The following is a 24,884-nucleotide window of genomic DNA, read 5'->3' on the forward strand; positions in this document are numbered from 1 at the left end:
TACTAGACACAGTGCAAATTGGTATAATCAAGTCTCTGAGAAGTCCTGAGTAAGGAGAATGATTTATTTTCTCCATCAAACTCTTGAGTATGGAATTAAAAAATGATCCAGCAATATCCTAAAATCACTTGCTTTTCTTTCTAGATTGGCAGCCCCCAACAACTACAACCACTCAGAGTAAGTATCGCATTTTCCCACCTGACCCGCAGGCCTTGGGTTTCCTCTCCCCGGTTAGGGTTAGGGTTAGGGTTAGGGTTTAGGGTTTAGGGTTAGGGTTAGGGTTAGGGTTAGGGTTAGGCTTGGCTGCCGGTCTCCGGGCTGCAGTCCCGGCACTCAGTCTCCAGTGAGGTCTCCGCTCCTGACTCTCCTGCCACATGGCGTCTCTGCAGCTGATGTCCCAACCCCAGGAGGGCTGGGCCTCTCTCCAGGCTCTTATTGTCCTTTAATCAGCTGGTCATCCTAAGATTCGGATCTCTGGTCAGTGTCTAGGTGAAGTCTCCCACTGTGTAGGCCCTACCCCTCCTCTGGGACATTAGTCCCAGGTCAGTGCAGCCTGGGTGGAGCCTGGTATGTAATCAGCAAAAGTTCCCAATAGCCTGCTTCAGAGTGGCTGTTAAACTGCCGCCCCCCCCACCCCCCAGATGTTTCCTCTGCATCCCCAGCCTCCCCTCCTCACCACCTGCTTTCCTACAGAAGCACCAGGGGGAGGCTGCCCCTCCTCCTGACCCATTCTCTGCAGGGAAGCTAGGGTATCTTCATCAAATGCCAAGGTCGGTCCCTGCCTCGGGGCTGGAATCCTCAGCACCATCTGGACACAGATCCTCAGTGCTCAGGACAATCTCTAGTGCTTGCAAATTCTTTTCCATTGTTGAGTAGATTCCTGCCATCCTTCCCATCCCTGCTCCATCCACATCGGGGTTCCCCAATTGTGCCAGCTACTCTCATACCTAGGTTCCTTCACACATGCTGTTTCCTCTGCCTGGAACACCCTTCCAACCTTTTTGCCTCACCTCCCTGTGTACCCGTCCCCTTTCCCTCCTCAGTCTGGACCAGGAGCCAAATCTTCCAGCTCCTAGCAACTCCTGGGCTCTGCTCCATCACAGTCCCATCCCAGGAGGCTGGGATTTGCTCTTTTCCATCCTCTTCTTTAGGCTGTGAGCTAAAGGGCAAGTCCCGCAGCTGGCATCTCGCTGGGAACTTGGGGTTGGCATATTTCCAGTGCAGAGCTGACAAGCACTCAGCAGCTGAACCAAGGGTGCCAGAAAACTGATCACTATCTTTTCTGTTTGTCAACAGATCCTGTTTACAACCTCACCGGCCCAGCCAGTAAGTTCTGAGCCCCCCGACCAGTCCCCCTTCCCTTCGCCTCGATGACGGTGACGCTGGGGAGGGACGAGAACAGTGAGGAGGCGGCTTCCCTAAGTACGGCCTCTCTGTAGGGTCACCGCAGTGACCCTCAGTAGGTAGTCCAGGTGTAGGCACCTCCCGGCGGGATTCCCCCACGTGACTGTGCAGTGGACCCTGAGGCTCATCGGCATTTCTCCCTTTGTCCCAGCAGCAAATTATTCCTGCGGAGGCTTCCTGACCCAATTTTCAGGGAACTTTTCCAGCCCATTCTACCCTAGGAACTATCCCAACAACGCCAAGTGTGTGTGGGACATTGAAGTTCAAAACAACTACCGGGTGACTGTGGTCTTCAGAGATGTCCAGTAAGTGTGTGCGGTGGTGGGAGGAGATGTGTGGTCAGCCCCTTGCAGACATTTTAGAAGGAGATAGCTGGCACTTCAGGAGAGATGTTTGCCCACTGCACTTTTTCTTCTATGGGTTCCATTTTCGACCGAGTGTAGAAGCAGCCAAGGAGGGGACGCCAGGACCAGAGTCCTGGGTCAAGTTGCAGGTCTGTCACCTCTTTGCTGTGTAACCTCAGGAAGTCATTTAACTCTCCTGAGCCTCAAAAGAGGAGACTATAGTACTCGCTTCCCTCCCCTCCTGGTTCCTGGGAAAGTCACAAGAGAAATATGTGAAAATACTTGGGAAATGTTACCCAACAGGAGGGATTATTGTTAGAAGTAGTAATAACAGAACGAATCCTATTAACAACCACACTAGCTTTTCTGAACTCGTTTCTCTCTACTCCCTCTTTCTCTGGGGAGTGGTTTCGGGCAGAAGAGGAAAAATTCTTGTGGCAGATCTTAGGTTATCTGTTCCTCATCCAATGAAGGGTGGGGATCCTTGTTTTAATCAGAGGAGACAGCATCAGAACCACCGGAATATATGATCGTCTCAAGGGGGAGGGCTGACCACACTGAGACACCAGTAGCTTGTAGAGTCCTAGGAAAGGGGTGCCGTCATTTTTTCTCTAATAGTCACCACTAAACAAAGTAGTTTTTTCTCTTGATTTCTGGTTGCAGTGGCCTGGGAGGTTTTGCCTTGGAAGTTCATGTCAGGTTTTGCAAAAGATGTAATGTTATTTTAATATCTTCATCATTACAATTCATTTGGGGGATTGTACTTAAAGCTCATGAAATTCTACAGGGGAAGGTTGACCATGACTAGTTCTGAGCCAACATCTTAATAACAATGACCACCATTTATGGCATTTTTATGAAGCATTTTTCCATCTATTATACTGTTAGAGCCTCATGACAGCTCTCTTCAGTATACTTGCATTGGGAGATTTCACCTTTGCAAATAAAAAATCTGAGCTGCAGAGAGCTTATCTGACTTGCCCAATATTTATTTGTTCAATTATTTGTTTTTGTTGCTATGAATTCATGGATTAAAAAAAATTATATGGGAAACTGGGGTCTTTTTGATCAAAGAAAAAGTCGAAGGTGGGATGTCATTCTTTCTTACATGATGTGAAGGGCTGTCAGGAGAGGAGCTGTAGATTTCATACGCATGACCCCAAAAGGCAGGACTAAGACTGATGTATGGAGGTCATGGGAGGATGAACCTCCACTGGATTTAAGAAAGTCTAACGAACTGGTGGTTACCAGTGGGGAGAGGGTTTGGGGGAGGGGCACTCTTGGGGTAGGGGATGAAAAGGTACAAACTATGATGTAGAAAACAAGTACAAGGCTCTACGGTGTCAATACAGCCCAGGGAGGATAGCCAATATTTTTTAAATAAGTATAAATGGAGTATAGCCTTTAAACATTGGAATCACTATATTTACACCAGTAACTTGTGTAATATTGCACATCGACTGTACTCCGGTAAAAAAAAGAAAGTCTATTCCTTTTGATAATTAATTTTGTCGGAGTTTCTGGCTTAGAGGTATAACATCTCTGAGCGCCGACATCAAATCCTGGTTGAAAGTGAAGCCAGACTGTGCGTTCCGTCTCTGCAGGCTGGAAGGCGGCTGTAACTACGACTACATTGAAGTGTATGACGGCCCCCACCACAGTTCCCCGCTGCTCTCCCGGGTTTGTGACGGGGCAAGGGGCTCCTTCACCTCATCGTCCAACTTCATGTCCATTCGCTTCGTCAGCGACTTCTCCATCACCAAGAGAGGGTTCTCGGCCGAATATTACTCCAGTCTCTCCAATGGGAACACGAGTAAGTCCCCGCTCACCTGTGGTGGCGCCTCTGAGTGCCTTCGGCGGCTCAGCCATCCTGCAGCTGTGGAAGGAGAAACGAGAGCTACCCCATCAGGTCACCAAGGCTTGGTGTGGGGCAGAAGGGGGCCAAGAGCACGGGGTCTGGGAACCCGGCTGCCCAGGACTGGCCGATGGGTGGCAGGTTGGCCTTTCTGTGGTCAGCAGACGCGAAGTAGAAGGGGGCAAGAGGACGCTGTCGTAAGACAGTGAGATGTCAGTGCCAAGGGCAGGGGGACCACCTGGCTTGAGACCTTGTGGCCTTCCCAGAGTGTGGGACACTGTGACCTTGTCCTGAGACCTAGCACGTCTGGCTGACTCCTGAAAGTGGTCTGAGCTGCTCTCTCAGCCACGTTCAGCAGAGGCTGGCGGCCTCGGGTGGATCTGTTAAATGGCCTGATGTACAGATTGACCAGGGGCCAGGCAAGGAGATGTGCTGGCTCTCTTTGCAGTCAGGATTTTAAGCACTGACCTGCCCTTAGCTGCAGGACCTATATTAAGTCCATAGCTAAGGATGCTAACTTCCCAACACCCCTGCAAGTTGCCCCAAGTGTTACTCTGTGTGTGTTAGTCACTCAGTCATGTCTGACTCTTTGCAATGCCGGGGACTGTAGCTCATCAGACTCCTCTGTCCATGGAATTCTCCAGGCAAGAACACTGAAGTGGGTCGCCATTCCCTTCTCCAGGGGATCTTCCCAGTCAGTGATCAAACCTGGGTCTTCCGCATTGCGGGCAGATTCTTCACCATCTGAGCCACCAGCAAAGCCCAAGTGCTATCCTACTAAAAAGATAAACGGCAACCTGGCAAAAACATTTTGTTGTTTTACATCTTGCCTGCATTTCTCCATCAGAGGAATCCTAGTCCCCATGCCCTCATAGGAGTCTCAGGAGAATGGAACTGACTTGAGCCCCAGGGCATCTGCGGAGGGGTGGTGAGCTGTGTCCACAGGAAGACCATGTGCCAACCATCTCAGTCTTTTTCTGTGGGCTTAGCGGGAGTACGCTGACTGACTGCACTGTCTACCTTTGGCCCCCAGAGCTGCTTTGCCTGCAAAATCACATGCAAGCCAGAGTGAGGACGAGCTATCTCCAATCCTTGGGCTACTCTGCCAGGGACCTTGCCATTCCCGGCTCAGACAGAAACTACCAGTGTCAGCCCCAGATTACGTCAAGCCAGGTGACATTCACGATTCCCTACTCTGGCTGTGGCACCAGCCAGCAGGTAAGTCTGGAGCTTCCCCCGCCCTCCTGCTGAGCAAGCTTTCTTAGTGACACGTGCTCTGCTTTGGGAATCCTGGGGACCCAGAAAATATAACTGTGGTATAACCAGAACATAATCTGGATGAGGCTATAAATGCATTCCTTGGTGTCACAATGTGGCTGCAGCCACGTTCAAACAGAGAAAGAAGGCAGGTCGGTGGGGAGTTTTTCCCACAGTGTCCAGCAGAGAGGGTGCCTGGCAGGCTGCCATCAGGTCAGGAAGAACAGTAGCAGCTCCCAGGGGCAGTTGCAGGGTTTGAAGGGCCTGGAGCTTATATAGGTTGAGGTTGGGGTGGGTGAGAGGGACGGGCGCCTCCTTCATGGAAAGAACGCAAACATATCTTACTTTTAGAAATCTTACAAAAACACACGGTGGTGCCAGCGCATTGCTGAAACCCTGGAAGGACCTGCGCATGGGGTCGGGGGTGGAGGTGGGGGTGCTGATGCCTACACTTGATTGTTGTTTAGTTGCAAAGTCATGTCCAATTCTTTTGCGACCCCATGGACTGTAGCCCACCAGGCTCCTCTGTCCACGGGATTCTCCAGGCAAGAATATTGGAGTGGGTTGCCATTTCCTTCTCCGGGATATCTTCCTCATCCAAGCATCAAACCTAGACAGATGCTTTTTACTCCTGGGCCACCAGGGAAGCCCTTGAGCTTCATTAGCTTCACAATAATACACTGGCCTCTGCAGGTGTCCCTAGTTGAGCTGTCGCCACCTAGGGTGACCGGCTATCTTGGCTGACTTGGGACTTAGCAGATTTTAGCGAGAAGTCCTAAGTCCCGGGAAACTCCTCGATCCTGTCACCCTACAAGTGACAGACCCCAAGATTATTCCGTGTCAAACTCCCCGACTTCCCCAGCAACAAGATACACGCCTCCCCTCATTGTCATCCTGCTTGAAAAGCAGGGAGACTGGGCCTTGAGGAGTCAAGCAGGTTGCCCAAGGCTCCTTAACCAGGCAGGTAGTGGCAGGGCTGACGTCAGACTCTGAGAATCTCAAAACTGTGGCTCTGAGTGAGAGAAAGCAGGCATGCCAGATCCCCTGCCCTGTGATTCCATTTCTGCGAAGCTTAGGAATGGAGAGTCAGTGTGTGATGGGCCAGTCTGGTGGGGGCGCTGCCTGCAAAGGGCAGATGGAGCTCTGGGATTGTGAGAACATCGGGCCTCTTACTGCCAGAACTCACTCAACGGCACTCTTAGAGTTGTTGCACTTACTTTATGCAAATTTATTTCAAACTCTCCATTCTAGTTCTGAATTTTTGACCACCACCTAAGTAACCACTTCCAGATCTTTTCTGTCAGGAAACAGACACAGAGGAAATACTTTTAATAGGTTTGCTGTTGTTGCTTAGTCACTGGGTCTTGTCCGATTCTTTGGTGACCCCATGGACTGTAGCCCGCCAGGCTCCTCTGTCCATGGGATTTCCCAGGCAAGTATACTGGAGTGGGTTGCCATTTCCTACTCTAGGGTATCTTCTTGACCCAGGCATCCAACCTGCGCCTCCAGCATTTGCAGGCGGATTCTGTATCACTGAGCCACATAGAAAGGTTTTTATCAGGTTTTGGTCTGCAGCAAATACACAGCATGAAATGCTCAAATGTGCACAGTGTGTGTGACACACGCAATCAGAGGCTTTGTCAGCCACCAACGACATTCTGCCCATTTGCTGTGTGCCAGGCAAGGGACCACGAGGACGCTGTGCCTGATCTGTTCCAGTCACAAGGGACAGTGACAGATGCAAGGGACACTCGATTAGCCAACCAGATGAGCCCAAGTGTCTGCAGTCACCACTGTGGTCACCCAGCTGCCATCGGATCTCCTTCGTGGAGGACCTGAGTGGGTCATGAAGGCGCCAAATGCAGGGAAGTGTACAGATGAGTCACACCCTGCAAACACTCTAGTCCACCTGGCTTATACATTTTGCAAATCAGTCATGTTGGATTCTGGTTTGTCCTGAGTTTAGTCAGTGGGAGTCAGTCCACCACAGGCAACCACCCCTCCTGGCTCCAAATGTACAGCCTAGAGCCTCTGATGTCTAGGCCATTCCATCTGTGTTCCTTCGTCTCTGTTAGGAGATGCCAAAGCCACAGGCCAGCCCTGGTCTTCTAACCTGGATGGTCGTGGGCTGCGTAGGTTAATTCTTATTTCTCTGCTTATTTAAATACCTGTAACCTCTACAAACCATGCCTCCAGGGCAGGCCCACGTTTCATTCATCTTTGCCACTGCCAACGCCCCTTGGTGCAGAGCCTAAGCCTTTATAATCAGATTACTAATGGCTAGTTTGCGTGCCAGACACCGAACTCCAACGAGACTTTCAAAATTCTTGAGACAACGTTTATTCCCATTTAATCAAGAGGAAACAGAGGCTTACAGAGGTTAAGCCACTTGCTCAAGGCCATGTGGTCATGAGCTGCAGAGCCAAGATTCAAAGGCAGGATGGCGTGATCCATAGCTGGAACTTTCTGCATCTCCTCCAGGTGCCCTGTTTAGCTGGTGTCGGACAAATGTTGGGTGCACAGGACAGATGCCACGTGGAAGAGGCCAGGACAGCCTGCCCTTCCCATCCATCCTACGCCTTGCATACTGTGGGCGTGCATGCTCAGTCGCTCAGCCAGGTCCGACTCTTTGTTACCCTTGGACTGCAGCCCACCAGGCTCTTCCATCCATGGGATTTCTCAGGCAAAAATACTGGAGTAGGTTGCCATGTTGTAGTCCAGGGGATCTTCCCAACTCAGGGATCGAACCCACCTCTCTTGAACCTCCTGCATTGGCAGGTGGGTTCCTTACCCCTAGCACCACCTGGGCAGATGTCTAATAATGAATTTTAATTTAAAATCAGAACTGCTTCTTATGATCAAGAACTAAACCTGCATGCCACGTGGCTTGGTGTGCATTCAGAATCTAGCTTGACCATGGAAACCAGAGATAAATGTGGATTCAAACACACTTTCATGTGAATGTACAAATTGAAGACACTTCAGTTCATCTTTGAAGGAGTAACAAGATGGCAACATTTATGTGGTTTATTGTGCTAATCACTGGCACTCCAATATAAAGTTCCCCATTTTTTAAAAGAAAATATAAATATAGCGTACTTCCCATGGAGGCTTCCCTGGTAGCTCAGGTGGTAAAGAATCTGCCTGTAATGTAGGAGACCGAGGTTCAACCCTTGGGTCCAGAAGATTCCCTGGAGAAGGGAATGGCTACCCACTCCAGTATTCTTGCACAGAGAATCCCATGGACAAGAGGAGTCTGGCGGGCTATAGTCCACGTGGTCGCAAACAGTCAGACACAGCTGAGGGAGTAACATTTTCCATGGAGGACTGGAAGGCATAGAGCCCATTCTAGGTCCTTCTCCAGACCTGAGGCCAAAGTGCAGGCTCTGGCATCCCCTGCAGGCCAGAGCCTCCCTCTGACAGGAGAAAAGGGAAACCAAGGTCAGAGAAGAGGCAAGGTTCCCCTAGTGGCAAAATCACTTTAGTTACTTGTTAAACTTTTCTCTTTTCACATGTCTTTCTGGGACTAACTCAGAGCTGAGCTCTGCACTTCGGCACGGAGTGAAAGCCTCTGCAACACACGCTGTTCGAAAGAATAATTACATTTAGGCTGTGCAAGTGCTGGCTTCAGAAGGGAACTTGTCTAATCTCCCAAATGGCCAGGAATGCACTTTTGCTCCTCACAGTGTATATGACTAACTGTCACTCAACAACTTACTTTTTTTTTTGACTGGGCCACAGGGCATGTGGGATCTTAATTCCTTGACTAGGGATTGAACCTTGAACCTTCGCCCCCTGCATTGGAAGCACAGAGTCTTAACCACTGGACCACCAGGGAAGTCTCCCTTCCCTTTTTTTTTTTTTTTAAAGAGTAAGGTTGTCTTACGTTTTACAAGGACTTCTATCTAGGCCACTATTTTTGTGTCCATTCCTGCAGCTGGTGCCCATAGCTGGTGGGAGCTCGTACCAGGCAAAGATGAGTTTGCTTCTGACCATCACAGCTCTCCCCAGTCTCCACCTGGGAATGCTCCTCTTGTGCTCACCTCACCTGCAGCCAGAGGATCATAACCATGTGGCTTCCAGGGGCACTTGTTCACCTGTGACCTTTTGGCCATTTGGGCTTGCTACTGCCAGCTCCATCCTTCTTTCATCACAGTACTTTTGCTGGGCTTCTGTGCCCCGGACCTTTCCTCCATTCCAAGAATTTTTATTGATGCTAATGATGCTATCATCAACACTACCAAGCCCTGGGAAAACAGAGATGCTTAGACATCACCCTTTCCTTGAGACGCTCACAGACCATCAGGTTGTGAGACTCTCTTCCCTGGAGAGTTTGCTCTTACAAGACACAGGCACATCAAGCAGCATGAGAGACCAACAATCTTATGAGTTTGCTGCTTCCTGAAAGACGCAGTAGGAAACGGTGTTGTCGTTTGGGGAGTGGAGAGACAGAGTGTGATGGAAGTGCTCCTGTGTTGCCATGGCGCCCACCCTGTGGCCCCTGTGAGCCTCTGGGGAGGTTTCTGCCCCAGAGGTCAGTGACCTGCTGCGGCTATAACTCTGGATCTCTGTTGCTTCGGGCTCTGGCAGCTTCAGACTCCAAGCTGCAATAGCTGCATGCATCCCCACAGCACAGTGAAATCGAATCCTGCCAGCCGCCCCCTCCCTCATGACTGCCTCCCCTGATTTCTCCCAGCAAGACTGAGACCAAAACAGAACAACCCAAAGGGCCCCAAGCCATGGAGACAAAACTCAGCTTAGTCATACAGCAGGGGTAGGGGTCATCCGGACACACTCATCCTTCCATGAGCAGCAGCTCCCGGGAGGACCACCAACCTCGCGGTCCGTGTCATGAGGCAAAGGAAAGGGGAGGTGTGAAAGGAGGGAATCTTGCTGGGAAGTGTGTCCATCCCAGGTAAAGGTAGCCATGGAGACAGACACCTCCCATCTCTCTGAGGCTCTGGGAGCATTTTGCAGTCTGGCAGCATCACTTCAGTCTGCTCCTAATCCAAATCAGCAACGAGATGCTCTTCGTGGATGACATTGGCCTGATTCTGCTTTCCCTCCTGCCCCTCCCAGGTGGATAACGACACCATCATCTACTCCAACTTCCTCAAAGCGACTGCTTCAAGCGGCATCATCAACAGGAAGAGGGACCTCCAAATTCACTTCAGCTGCAAGATGCTCCGGAACACCTGGGTTAACACAATCTACGTTACTAACGACACCATCGAGGTTGAGAACATACAATACAGCAATTTTGACGTGAACATTACCTTTTACACATCCTCTTCATTCCTGTATCCGGTGACCAGCAGCCCATACTTTGTGGACCTAAACCAGAATTTGTACCTTCAGGCTGAAATCCTCCGTTCTAACGCCTCCCTCGCCTTATTTGTGGACACCTGTGTGGCATCACCGAATCCCAATGACTTTACATCTTTGACCTATGATCTCATCCGGAGCGGGTAAGGAGCATCTTCTGGGGGTGGACTTCGGCCTTTACCTGATAAACTCATGCCCCGCTAGCCCAGAGTGCAAGGAAGGCAGACTGGTCTCCGGTAGCTCAGGCTTCAGCAGCCAGGCTATCATTTCTGGGTATCTGGAGAACTCAGGGAGTCATCAGTTGCCGTCCAGCGGGTTAGCTATAAAGTATAATTAGACCAAGTGACTAAACTCCAGGCAAGCCTTGATATGGTTCCAAAGATATGCATGTAGCAGGAACAACATTGATTTTGAAGCAGACTGTGGTTGAGAAACCAGCTCAGCGCCATGCTGGCTGCATCACCCTGGATAGAAAATCGCACCTCTCTGAGCCAGTTTCTTCAGCCATCAGATGAGCGTAGTGAAGCCCTTTTCACAGTCTGTTGGTTAAACGAGGGGTAGATGGGGCCGTGGACAAAGAGCCTGCCCAGCAGGTGGGCCACAGGAGGGGAGGGGTGTGAAGGCAGCAGGGGGTCCCGTGGCCTCCATCCTCCCTGGAGGACACTCAGCACCTGGTCGGGTGGCGTGAGGAGCACAGCGCCTTGCTGAGAGCTCACGGAGACCCCTCTCCTCCTCCAGGTGTGTGAAGGACGAAACCTACCGATCCTACTACCAGCCCTCGTCCAACATCGTCCGCTTCAAGTTCAGCTCCTTCCACTTCCTGAACCGCTTCCCCTCCGTGTACCTGAAGTGCAAGATGATCGTGTGCAGGGCGCATGACCCCTTCTCCCGCTGCAACAGAGGCTGCCTCGTGAGGGCCAAGAGGGACGTGGGCTCCTACCAGGAGAAGGTGGACGTCGTCCTGGGACCCATCCAGCTGCAGCCCTCCCCCCGGAAGAGGAACCTGGGTAGGTGGCCACCCTCTCACCCCGCCATCTGCTGGGGCCCCGGGCCATGAGCCACAGGGACTCAGGCTGCTTCCGTGGGTGTCCTAGTTCCCCTTGAATAGGGCACCTGTGCTATATGACATGGAGCTGATACAGAGTTGAACTAGACCTGGTTCCCATCTTCTTCCAAGGGCTTCTGGGCTGTGGGGGGATGCATGTGTGGGGGTTCCATCAAGACAGTTCTAATCCGGGACACAGAACACTTGACACCTTTATCCTGTGGGTTCTGAATACCAATCTCACACTCATCCATGAAACAAAAACATTTGATTTTGTCCTACCTCTTAGGACTGCAGAGAGGGTTACATAAAACACTGTTAGTTACACTGCTTTGGCCTCTGCCTGGTACAAGTCATTGGCTGCAAAGAACAGTGACTTTGTTACTATTACACTGTCATCATTGTTAACTTTAATGATCACGTTATTACCTATGATGATGACAAACTGTACCCTCGGGTCGTGACCTCACAGTCTGTGCAAAGCCGTGTAGACCCAGGCAGGACTGGTTTATTCTGACAGCTCCCAGCGGTTGACCCTGGAAAAGCCATTCCATTTTCTGCAACTAGAAAGGGGAGCAGAGTTCCCCTGCTGTGCTGTTCTGTTGTGGGTGTGGATGAGGAAATGTTTGCAGAGGGATTCCCACCATTTCTGGTCCAGGCTGGACCAGGTCAACAAATGTGGTGGCGTTAGTGATGGGGCAGCAGTAGCTGCCACAAACCCCCTGCAGACACAGGCTCCTCCTCACAGAGGTTCTATGACATCTCCGTCCCTCCCAGGGCCCAGACCCAGGCCCTCCCCTTGTCTGGCTGCTTCCAGGCTCTCCCCTCATATTTTCAGCATTCCGGGCATCTTTGTTGTTTCTGTTCAGGTGCTCAGCCATGTCCGACTCTCTGTGATGCCATGGACCGCAGAATGTCAGGCACTGTCCTTCTCTATTTCCCAGAGCTTGCTCAAGCTCATGTCCACTGAGCCAGTGATGCCATCCAACCATCTCGTCCTCTCCTCCTGCATCCAATCTTTCCCAGCATCACGGTCTTTTCCAATGAGCTGGCCCTTCGCATCAGGAGGCCAAAGTATTGGAGCTTCAGCTTCAGCATCAGTCCTTCCAGTGAACACCCAGGGTTGATTTCCTTTAGGGTGGACTGGTGTGATCTTTGGAAGATCATCTCTGGAAGGTCTATTATGTGCCAGGAGATAGAACTAAATAGATCAAAACCCCTGCAGCTCCAGCAGGAGACACAACTCCATCGCAGGTCACCCGCTGGGGTGGATGGAGCTACAGAGAGAAGGAAGGCGGGGCAGGGACTGGGCAAAGGGTGCCAATGGGGCACTGCTCCTGTCTCTCCTCTCTCTCTATTCCCACTGACAAGGCAGTAGCTTAAGACCTGTGTCTCGCCCTCTTGCTGGGACCTTTGTAGCCATTCCCAGATGGGGTCAAATGCCCCAACTCCCTCCCTTCACATCCATTAAGAGCCTTCAGCCAGAGAGACTATGCCAAAGGCCATCTCTGCCCTTCTGTTTAGCATTCTTCGCTGCTTCTGGGAGCTGACAAGACACTGTGAAATCTCCCAGGGCTGACACTCAGCTGCCCTTCTGGGGGGAATCTGGCCTCAGTTTCCTGAAAAGCACTCCTCTCTCCCTTTATTTTTTTCCCTCCCACCAAATGGTTTTTTAAAAATTTTTTCCCAGCCACCAAAATCAGATGGTTCTGATTGCCATCACCCTGCCCTGGGAGCCCCCCCCACCCCACCCTCACTTGTCTCCCCTTCTCCTTCCCTGCTGGGCTCATCCTGACCCCGAGTCTTCTCTCCTTCCCAGACCGGCAGGTGGTGGGCACAGAGGAGGAGACGAGCACCCACGGGAGCTACCACACTGCCACCGTGTTTGCCGGAGTCCTCGTGGTCATGGTCGTGGCCGTGGCAGCCTTCGCACTGGGGCGGAGAGTGCTGGCGGCCCGTGCCCAGCCTCCGAGCACTAGGATGTGAAGCAGGAGGATGCGCGGTGCTCAGACCCAAGTCCCTGTGCTCTGGAGCTGAGTGAGGAGGGAGGACACCAGTGTCCAGAGCTTGCTATCCAGACCACACAACTGGGTTAAACCCTGGCCTGGTGCATGGTGGGGGTGGACGGAGGAGGGGGGTGAGAAAGATGAGAGCAGGTTTTCCCGAAACACAGGCTCCGCGCAGGGACAAAATGTCAGGCAAGCAGGTCGGGGACCTAAAAATCCCGCCTGCAGCTGGACGCTTACACACTAGGAGCACTTGTGGATAGAATTTCTTTTCTGACCTTTTAGGAACCAGATTCTTTGGCCTGGGGTGTATATATCTTGGTCTTTCCTTGTTATAGGGCAAGTTGAATAAAGAACTTTTTTCAGAGCAAGTGTCGGATTGGTCCCTCGTTTCCGGGGCTGCACCTAGCATGGACTTCTTCGTGTTTGGTAGGTGGGTAGAGGGGCTCCAGCAGGAATGAGAATGGCCGTGGGGCTCTGCACTGTAGCGGCCCCAAGGCTGAGGTGACTGTGGAGCGAGCAGTGGACAGGTGGGGCCGACAGTTTCCCAGCCTTTTCCACCCACAGCCCCTGGGGGTCTTCACAGGCAAGGTGGCTGTGAGTGGGCAGACTGCCACCCACCCCCACATCTGCCTGCCTCCCCTCCCAGGACCCATTACAGCCTCTATAGAAGGGCCTTGGGGACATTTCCTTCTTGCTATGAGTCTTGATGGAGCAGGTAATTGCCGGAGGCCAAGGCTGGCCTGAGGCCCTGGGGCAGCATCAAGCTGGGACTCTGGGTTGAAAGGGTGAAATGCCAGGAGCTCACAAGGGGTCACAAGACAGAAACCAGCAGTGACCCTGGACACGTCCCCTTCCTCCGTTATGGCCTCCTGGGAGGTCCAAGAAGGACAGTGGATTTGGTGGAGGGCCAGGGAATACAAGAAGTGTATTTAAAGTGTACTTTAAAGTCTTTGTGAAGGCATTTCCCACCAGGCTGACAGCAGGCCAGGTTGACGCTGCGGCAGAGGGTTAGCCATGTGGCCAATAAAATCTCTGTCCTCCGTCCTTTTGGCCAATGGATCCTCATTTAAATCACTCTTGTTTGGGAGGGGGCCACTCACCCCTGCTTTCCAGGGAACTTCTTGGCTTAGCACAGCTCTCCTGTGTCCTGAGAACACTCTCTGCCCCAACAAACTGGGAGGGTTAGTCAACCTAGACTTCTGGCAGCAGGGCTACAGGGGAGCTGGTGTCTAGGTTCTCATGACAACCACCAAAAGCAGACAGGAAGAAGATGGAGGCAGGAGACCGGGTCACAGTGACGAATCCAAGGTGGCTGCTACCTACCTTGGTCCTGGACACAGAGTTTGGGAGACCACCCTTGGCTCAGGTCATGGTCTGGTCATTTTCATGATTTTGGTCTCTAGGAGCCAAGAACAGATAGGCGAGAAAACTTGAGGTTTTGCTCTGGACGGGATCAAGACCCTGGGTTACAAAAGCATGTGGGCCTTTGTGGTATATATGTGTGTCTCTGTGTGTGCCTGTGTGTGTACATCTAGAGTGGACTGAACAGTCTTCCAGCACCATTTGAGGATGTGGAGTCAGCATCGCTCATGTTCAGTCTCCAGCGTGATAGCACAGTGACATCTCCACCTGCAGGAGAAATGGAAAAAAGAGTCTCTAATTGAGAAGGGTCCCTGGTGGCTGGAGTCTTAGGACCCAGTTCTAACAGGAAGCCCATTTCAGGAGGAGATTCCTGGAAGGGAGGCTAGTCCTGCTCTGACTTCTCTGTGGAGGGAAGAAGGTGTTTGGGAGTTGTCCGCCTTTTCAGAAGGACCAGCTGGCATTTGCTAACAAGCTGTGTCCATAAAGCCCCCAGCGCTGAGCTCACCCTGGGCTGAGATATGCGGGGATGGAAAGCAGTCAGAGGAGGCCCAGGGCTCATCCCTGGACTTGTTCTCAGCTTGTAACTGCATCTGTAATGTGTCCGGCTCTGTTCTCTAACACGGGGAAGCAGATGGACACCATTCCTGGAGATAAGGCTGCTGAACTGGAATCCACTTTAGCTTGAAGGGGAGGCAAAGTTTACTTTCACCCTCTCAGGGTTTTATGTGGCAGGGCCTGTGACTTCAGCTGACAGCAGACAACTCAACAGGAGAAAAGCAGACAAGCTTATTTAGCGCAAGTTTTACGTGATGTGGGGGGAGACTTCATAAAAAAAGAAAAACCCCCAGATTGGGAAACCTACTTGCTTTTATATGTGGTTCAACAAAGAGAAGCAACTGTGGAAAAGTAATTACATCTTGTGGGGAGGATAAAATGGAACTATTTTATCACGATCTTTGTGTGTAGAATTCTCTGGGCTCAACTTTATGTCCTGATGATAAGAATGTTATTTCCTTCTGGCATAAAGGGGATGCATTACAATGGCAACTTATTTCCTGCTTATAAGAAAAACAAAGGTCAGAGCATGCATGTGTGTGCATTGTTGTTTTTCTGGATTTGCCTTTTGTCCAAGTGCCTTTAAATCAAAATAGTCAATATGCCATATCAACATATTTTACAATGGGAAGTTCTGAATTCCTTTGGGAGTGAACATAAAACATGTTCAAGACTTTAAATAGGCTCAGTCGTTTTAAAACGAAGTCATTTCATATTTAGAATTACACAGGAGCCTCTGGCTGACCTGGTACAGGCCATGGTTCACAGTCCTCACTGCCCCCAACTTCAGCTCTTACAAAGGTGACTTTCCACTTACTTTGAGAAACAGTCCTTGGCCTTTGGGTAAAAACCTCCCTGCAATTCAATACATGACTATATGGATAACATAGGGGAAAAAAATCAAAAGCTCACGTGGGTTCAAATAGAAGAGCAATGTTTCTAAGACCTGGAAACATTGATGAAACACTAATGGCTGGTGGGATGAAGCTCAGGGGTTATGTGGGAGCTGGGACCCCCTGTCTCTCCCACAAGCAGGACCTACTGGAAGGACCAGGAGCCAGCCAACCTCATGGGGACTGATCAGCATCAACGACCCATCAGCTAAGGGCTGCTGCTGCTGCTAAGTCACTTCAGTCGTGTCCGACTCTGTGCGACCCCATAGATGGCAGGCCACCAGGCTCCCCCGTCCCTGGGATTCTCCAGGCAAGAACACTGGAGTGGGTTGCCATTTCCTTCTCCAATGCATGAAGGTGAAAAGTGAAAGTGAAGTTGCCCAGTCATGTCCAACTCTTAGTGACCCCATGGACTGCAGCCTACGAGGCTCCTCCATCCATGGGATTTTCCAGGCAAGAGTACTGGAGTGGGGTGCCATTGCCTTCTCCATCAGCTAAGGGAGGCTGATGAAAATCTTCTGCTGGGTCTGGGGCCCCACTTGGGAGGCAGAAGAAAGACACAGCTGGTGCTCTTGGATCTCTGACCGGATCTCTACTAGAGCTGCCCTTTCCCAGTCTCTCTGCAGGAGGTTCAGTTGGTTCTGCTCTCACGGCCCAGGAAAGAGCCGTGTGGAGGTCACTGTAAAACTGCTGAGACAGGAGAGGAGAGTGTGGGGATGGAGGATGGGGACAGGGCAGAGGAAGAAAGACACAGAGATTCACAAAAACATCCCACTCCAAATGGACCTGTGAAACCAAATGACAACACATAAAATAGATGAAATGCTAAACATGTTGGCCAATGAAATCAACAACTGGAGCAGATATTCACTCCAGATTAGCTTGTTTAGGGAAACGTTTTAACAAGGTGAATTTTATATAACATAGGATGAACCATTTTAAAGTGTACTTCAGTGGAATTTGGTATAATCACCATGTTGGGCAACCACCACCTCTGTTGACTTGCAATGCATTTTCAGCAGCCCTAAATGAAGCCTCAGGCCCATAAATAGTCATCTCTCTCCCCCTCCATCCAACTGAAAGATTAACACTACCTGAAACCACCAATCTTTTATGTCTTTATGGATTTACCTAGCATTCTAGATTAATTTTTTTAAGATTAATTTTTAAGAACACTCCTGCAAAGACTGTAATAAGAATCTTAAAAGTGACCAATGGTATCATTGAAAGCATAACTTCTGATATTGCTAAAAAAATATTTTGAAATAAAACTCATACAGGCACAAATTCTCAACAAAATCCTAGTATACTGAATCCAGAAATGTATAAAAAGAATTATGCACAGTCACGTGGGATCTATTGTGAGTACACAAGTCTGACTCAACATTCAAAATTCAATTATTGTAATCTAGCACATCCACTCAAGTATTCTTGCCCGGAAAATCAAGGAACCTGGTAGGCTACAGTCCATGGGGTTGCAAAGAGTCGGACACAACTGAGCGACTTCACTTTCACTTTAGCATATCAATAAGGCAAAAAAGAAAAATCACATGATCAGAACAATATATGTATGAAAACACTTGACAGACTTCAACTCATCCATCAGAAGTATTCAGAGTAAAATAGGAACAGAGGGAAACTTCCTCAACTTGTGAAAGAATATGTATAAAAACCCCACAGCTGGCATCATACTTACTGAGAAACAATACTTTCCCACAAATATATGGGTCAGAGCAAGTATATCCTCTCTTACTACTCATTTTCAGTATCATACTGACTACTGAAAAGTTTTGCTTCCAGTACACAGTAGTTAAAGAAAGTAAGTAAAAAACATTCAGATTGGTAAGAAAGATATAAACTTTGTTCACAGATAACATGATCACTTCTTAGATAATATGAAAGAATTGTTTAAAAAAAACTACTGGAAGTAATACATGATCATAGTAAGGTTGCAGAATAAGAAGTCAATTGCTTGCCTATATATTTGCAGATAAAAGTCAATTGCTTGCCTCTATATTAGCAATGACAAGCAAAAAATTTGAAATAAAACCTATATAATTTGCTTGAGAACCCCAAAATGAAATGCTTAGGTTTTAATCAAACAAAACTTTTTCATGATTTATATGAGAAAAACTACAAAACTCTGTTGAAAGAAATCAAAGGGCAGCTAAGTGAATGGAGAGACAATCCATATTCATGGCCAGGAAGACTCAATATTGTCAAGATCCCAAATTGAGCTACGAATTCAACGCAACTCCTTTTGAAATCCCAGCAAGTTATTTTGTGGGCATTGACAAGTTGATTGAAAACTTTGTTTGTGGAGGGAAATGACTCAAATAGATGAGAAATTATTGAAAGAGAAGAACAAAATTGGGAGACTGACACTATCTGACTTCAAAATTTACTGTAATGCTGCAGTTACCAAGACAGTATGATCAGCTCATACAGCGTAACTTAAAATAAAACCTCACTTCAAAAAACACAGAAGTCCTAATAGACATTTCTCCAAAGACACACAGATGGCCAATAGGCACATGAAAAGAATCAATACCACTAATTCTTAGAGAAATACAAATCAAAACCACAATGAATTATCACCCCACACTGATAAGAATGGCCATGATTAAAATGTCTACAAATAGCAAATGTTGGAAAGAGTGTGGAGAAAAGGGAACACTCCTACACTGTTGGTGGGAATGTAAATTGGTGATGCCACTATGGAGAACAGTACATAGTTTCCTTAAAAACTAAAAATAGAGCTAACATACAATCTAGAAATCCCACTCCTAGGCTTATATCCAGAGAAAACTCTAATTAAGAAAAGACACATGCACTCTAGGAGACTTCTTTGGTAGTACAGTGGTTAAGAATCTGCCTGCCAATGCAGGAGCCATAAGTTTGGTCTCTGGTCTGGGAAGATCCCACATGCCACCACAGAGCAGCTAAGCCTGTGCACCGCGATGAAGACTAGCCCTGATCTCTACAACTAGAGAAAGCCCGCAGCAATGAAGACTTGAAGCAGTCAAAAATAAACATAGAAAAGTAATTTTGAAAGATACATGGACTCTAATTAAAAGGGATACATCATTGCAGCACTCTTTACAATAGACATGACATGGAAGCAGTTTAAATGCCGGTTGACAGGTGAAAGAATAAAGAAGACGTGGTATATGTACATATAGAGAGAGACATTATACATACAATGGAATACTACTCAGCCATAAAGAGTGAAATAGTGTCGTTTGCTGCAATGTGGATGGACCTGGAGGTTGTCTATTAAGTGAAGTAGGTCGGAGACAGAGACGAATATCACATGATACCAGTTACACACGGTATCTAATCATGCATCTTGGTTCTTACACACAGGAGTTGAAAACATGTTCACACGAAAATCTGCACTCAGATATTATGCAGCTTTATTAATAGTTGTCATAACTCAGAAGTAACCAAGATGTCGTTTGGAGGGTGAATGGGGCAGTAAAGCAGAATATGTCCAGAAATAGAACATTTTCTAGCATGAAGAGAAATAAGCTTCTAAACCACAAAAAGACACATGGAAGAAACTGAAAGACATATTAAGTGAAAAACACCAATCTGATAAAGCTATACACTGTACCATTACAGCTATTTGACATTCTAGGAAAGGTAATCTATGAAGACTGTAAAAAGGTCAATGGTTTGTAGGGCTTAAGGGAGAGTGATGAAAATGTGGAGCACAGAGGATTTTGTAACCTGTGACAATACTCTGTGTGTTATTATAACAATGGATCCATGTCATTACACTTTGTCCAAACCCATAGATGTTCAACACCAAGAGTGAACCCTCATGTAAACTATGAACCTCAGATGATTATGATGCTTCAACTCTGATTCATCAGTTATGACAAATGTTCCACTCTGATGAGCTGTGATGATAAAAGAGGAGGCTGTGCAAATGTGGAGTGTGGGCTATATGGGGAACCTCTGTTCCTGTCCCACAAATGTGCTCTGAATCTAAAACTGCTTTAAAAAATAGTCTCATGATGGGACTTCCCTGGTTGTCCAGTGGTTAAGACTCCACCCTTCCACTGCGGGGGCCCATGTTTCATCCCAGGTCAGGAAACAAAGATCCCACAAGTGGTATGGCATGGTCAAAAAAATGGTCTTATGAAAACAAGCATAATGAGACAGATTTTAAAAATAAGTATTTTACTCATTCATCCATTCATTACTTCTTTGATTCAATAAATATCATTTGTCAAAAAAAACAGCAATTCAAGTTTTCTACTTCAAAAAACCATGCTTCCTGAGAGTTTTTTCTAATAGTACAAAGTGAGTTTTATTTAGCACCTAACATATGAGATAATTTCACATAAATTATAAGAAAGACTTGACAGAGAAATGAAGGGAACTTGGTGCATATTTTGTCACAGGATGTAAAGGATTACAATTTCCTGAGAGTTTTTTTTAAAAAGAAATATCACTCTCAACAAAGTGTATATAGAGGGAACACAACTCAACATAATAAAAGCCATATATGACAAGTCCACAGCTCATATCATTCTCAGTGGTGAAAAGTTGAAAGCATTTCCATCCAAGATCAGGAACAAGTTAAGGATGCTCACTCTCGCCACTTTTATTCAACATAGTATTGGAATTCCTAGTTAGAGCAAGCTGAAAAGAAAAATAAAAGGAATTCAAACTGAAAAGGCAAAAGTTAAATGTCACGGCTTGCAGATGTCATCACAGTACAGATGTGTTCAGTCACTCAGTCGTGTCCAACTCTGCAACGCCATGGACTGTACTCATCAGGCTCCTCTGTCCACAGAACATTCCAGGCAAGAGTATTGGATCGTGTTGCCATTTCCTACTCCAAGAGATCTTCTGATCCAGGGATTGAACCCTCTTCTCCTATATTGGCAGGAATTTTGTCAAATGTGTTGCACCGGACTTTGACTGTGTGGATCACAACAAACTGGAAAATTCTTCAAGAGATGGTAATAGCACACCAGTTTACCTGCCTCCTGAGAAATCTGTATGCACATCAAGAAGCAACAGTTAGAATCAGATGTGGAACAACAGAAAGTGAAAGTGAAGTCACTCACTCGTGTCCAACCCTTTGCGACCCCATGGACTGTAGCCCACCAGGCTCCTCCATCCATGGAATTTTCTAGGCAAGAGTACTGGAGTGGGCTGCCATTTCCTTCTCCAGGGGATCTTCCTGGCCCAGGGATCGAACCCGGGTCTCCCGCATTGCAGGCAGACGCTTTACTGTCTGAGCCACCAGAGAATCCCAGTTGAGAAAGGAGTACGTCAAGGCTGTATATGGTCACCTTGCTTATTTAGCTTCTATGCAGAGTACCTCATGCGAAACACCAGACTGGATGAAGCACAAGCTGGAATCAAGATTGCTGGGAGAAATATCAATAACCTCAGATATGCAGATGACACCACCCTTATGGCAGAAAGCAAAGAAGAACTAAAAAGCCTCTTGATGAAAGTGAAAGAGGAGAGTGAAAAGTTGGCTTAAAGCTCAACATTCAAAAAATTAAGATCATGGCATCCAGTCCCATCACTTTATGGCAAATAGATGGGGAAACAATGGAAACAGTCAGAGACTATTTTCTTGGGCTCCAAAATCACTGCAATGGTGACTGCAGCCATGAAATTAAAAAACGCTTGCTCATTGGAAGAAAAACTATGACAAATCTAGACAGCGTGTTAAAAAGCAGAGACATTACTTTGCTGACAAAGGTCCATCTTGTCAAAGCTATGGTTTTTCCAGTAGTCATGTATGGATGTGAGAGTTGGACCATAAAGAAAGCTGAATGCTGAAGAATTGATGCTTTTGAACTGTGGTGTTGGAGAAGACTCTTGAGAGAGTCCCTTGGACTGCAAGGAAATCAAACCAGTCCATCCTAAAGGAATTCAGTACTGAGTATTTGTTGGAAGGATGGATGCTGAAGCTGAAGTTCCAATACTTTAGCCACCTGATGCGAAAAACTGACTCATTGGAAAAGACCCTGATACTGAGAAAGATTGAAGTCAAGAGGAGAAGGGGTTGAAAGATGGTTGGGTGGGATCATCGACTCAATGGACATGAGTTTGAGTAAGCTCCAGGAGTTGGTAACGGACAGGGAAGCCTGTTGTGCCATGGGCTCGCAAAGAGTCAAACACAACTGAGCTGAAGTGAACTCCTACATTGGCAGGCTGATTCTTTACCACTAGCACTACCTGGGAAGCCCCATAGTACAGATAAAAAATCCTAAAGATGCCACCCAAGAACTACTAGAACTTATTGATGAACTTGGTAAATTTGCAGGATACAAAATTAATATTCAGAAATCTATTGCACTTCTACACACTAATAACAAACTATCAGAAAAAGAAATTAAGAAAACAATCCGTTCATAATCACATTAGAGATTATTTAATAAAATGTGATGACTAATGCCCTGAAATTGTCCACAGAGTGAAAAAAAGTTTTGTGCTCAAAGGCCATAATTTCAGGCAGTTTTACAAGGAAATATTGCTGTTTTCAATCATCTTTATTTTATTCAAAATATCTTAGAGGACTCAAAAAGGCTACTCAAGTCATTTTAAATATAGAAAAATCTGATAAAACTATGATCTGATATGAGTAATAGGCAAGGACAGTACAGGAAAGGAAATCAGTAAATAAAACTTATGAACATAGGTGCAAACATAAAATAAAAAAGAATAGAACAGAACTTCAGGAAACTAAATTTCATAATTTACAAAATATTCTTAAAAATAAATATTTATGCTAAGGATGAAAAGATAACTTGAAATCAAAAAAATCTGTGAAAGTAACTTCTCATACTAATAGAATAAACACTAAAATCCATATTAACACTTCAACAGATACAGAAACAAACAAAAAAATTGAATAACTGTTAATGTTGTAAAAAAGCTATTAGAAATTAGTCATTGAAGGAAACAAGTTTGCTTTCATAAATCGCAACTAGAAAGAACATCCGGCAAAACATATTGTTTATGATTGAGATATAAACAGCATTCCTAGAAGTGGCAGCCCACTCCAGTATTCTTGCCTAGAGTATCCTGTGGACAGAGGATCCTGGTGGGCTACTGTCTATGGAGTCACAAAAAGTCGGGCATGACTGAAACGACTTAGCATGCATGCATGCATTGGAGAAGGAAGTGGCAACCCACCCCAGTATTCTTGGTTGGAGAATCCTGTGGACAGCGGAGCCTGGTGAGCTACAGTCCGTGGGGTCGCAGAGAGTCAAACACCACTGAAGCGACTTAGCAGCAGCAGCAGTAGAGTTAAGAACACTACAGGACGGCTGTCTTCACATTTCATCAATATCGTGCTGGAAGATTTAGGAATTATGGCCTTTCCTCCAAAGAAAAGCAGAGCTAGAGCAGGTCCGCTTAGCCTGGGGGCTCAAACAGAAGATAGCTGTTGTTCTTCTAAGACTCTCTAAGGAATCTTAGAAAAACTTTGTGTCCCTCAAGTCCTGGGAGCCTGAAGGGGTGAGGCTGTTTTTTCTGCACCTGTCAATCAAGTTCCTTCTGATTGGGACCCCCATCTGAAACCCCTTCAACCATAAGGACAGGCAGTGCCTCCTGGAGCTGGAAGGGAAGGGGCTTTGGGGCGAGCTTGCCCGGTGGCTCTGGGCTGGCGGCCCCACCATCCTCGTGCGCTGCCTCCCTTGTGACTTGGCTTCACCCTCAGTTGGGAGGACATGGAGCAGACCTCTCCCACCTCCCCTGCAGCCAGACCTTCCCTGTCCCTTCACCTGGGGACATGCTTGTTCCTGCACCATCACCGACCAGGGTGGGGACTTCCTGTTGACCTCCTCTCAGAGCTGGGTCTGGGGTCAGCATCCCCCATGGCCCATGGCACACACAAGGGGAATAGAAACTGAAAGAAATTGCAGTTCTCTGTCAATGAGGAGGGAATCCAGGCTAGGAAGGCAGCTCACAAAATGCCCAACACACCCTTCAGAGCCTCCCTGGGGTGGTCTAGACAGAGAGCAGCTGGGAAGAAATGATGAGGCGGGAGACACTTGGGGGTGGTCTGTGAACCGGATGCAGACACCCAGTGCATCTAATGGAGAGGAGAGGAGAGTGTTCAGGGGAGCAGTCCACAGGGAAGGAGCTTAGACGCAAGGAGACCAGGCTTGTTTTGGGACCTCAAAAACCAGGCATGAGCTTTGGGACAAACATCTGAGGGACGGAAGTCCTCAAAAACTATTACCTCGTAAATTTCCTCCAGAGGGCACAGTCAGTTCAGGAACCTAGGACTGATTCCTGTGTGTCCCTGGGAAAGGGATTGTTGTTTCTTTTCTCCCCAGGTAGTCACAGCCCTGCTCGGACCCTGCTGGGGAGGACAGTGGGCCCAACACGTGGGGACTGAAGGTGGGATGCTTGGGCTGGGATGGAAGAGAAGCAACTGCCTTCCTCCCACGGCTCCTGCATTCCCTCCATCCAGGCATTTACAGCCATGGGGTGCTCCTTCTTCTCTCCACAGGCCAGGGCCAGGGAGTATTCTGTGTGTAGGGGACGCTAAAGGATAACAGAGAATGGAAGGGAAGGGAAATTCTAGATGCAAGGAGAACTATGAGGAATGATTGCATTTTACAGAAGTAACAACCAGGGAGCCTAACCAACTGGAGCAGAATCAGCGCTGTTTTCTGAGAGGGAGACCTTGTCCAATAAACTTCCTCCTCCATTCATCAGCCAGAAGAGCTTGAGTGACCAGAAGGTTCAGACAGCTTCCCTGCGGTCCACTGGAGGTGGAATGTCCCTCCCACTGCGAGCCCATTAGGGCTCCTGTAAAGAAAGGTATGAGTGAGAAAGAACAGGAAG

The 24,884-nt window shown here is 47.8% G+C and overlaps 1 protein-coding gene across 21 annotated transcripts in view; it reads left to right on the top strand.

The window, feature by feature from the left end:
* The window catches only part of DMBT1 (deleted in malignant brain tumors 1), a 61,712-nt gene extending 48,105 nt beyond the window's left edge, over window positions 1-13,607 (top strand). For 19 of the 21 annotated variants that reach the window (XM_070470343.1, XM_070470345.1, XM_070470351.1 and 16 more), the window contains 8 exons: window positions 145-177; window positions 1,297-1,326; window positions 1,556-1,709; window positions 3,353-3,561; window positions 4,637-4,821; window positions 9,940-10,328; window positions 10,924-11,192; window positions 13,050-13,607. In XM_070470343.1, the coding sequence (XP_070326444.1) occupies window positions 145-177; window positions 1,297-1,326; window positions 1,556-1,709; window positions 3,353-3,561; window positions 4,637-4,821; window positions 9,940-10,328; window positions 10,924-11,192; window positions 13,050-13,216 (1,436 nt within the window). In that variant the 3' untranslated portion in view covers window positions 13,217-13,607. The remainder of the gene's footprint in view (window positions 1-144; window positions 178-1,296; window positions 1,327-1,555; window positions 1,710-3,352; window positions 3,562-4,636; window positions 4,822-9,939; window positions 10,329-10,923; window positions 11,193-13,049) is intronic. The other 2 variants (XM_070470344.1, XM_070470346.1) reach the window with 1 other exon arrangement.
* The last annotated feature ends 11,277 nt before the right edge of the window (window positions 13,608-24,884 follow it).

Source organism: Odocoileus virginianus, chromosome 7 (assembly GCF_023699985.2).
Source record: "Odocoileus virginianus isolate 20LAN1187 ecotype Illinois chromosome 7, Ovbor_1.2, whole genome shotgun sequence".
Taxonomy (NCBI): Eukaryota; Metazoa; Chordata; class Mammalia; order Artiodactyla; family Cervidae; genus Odocoileus; species Odocoileus virginianus.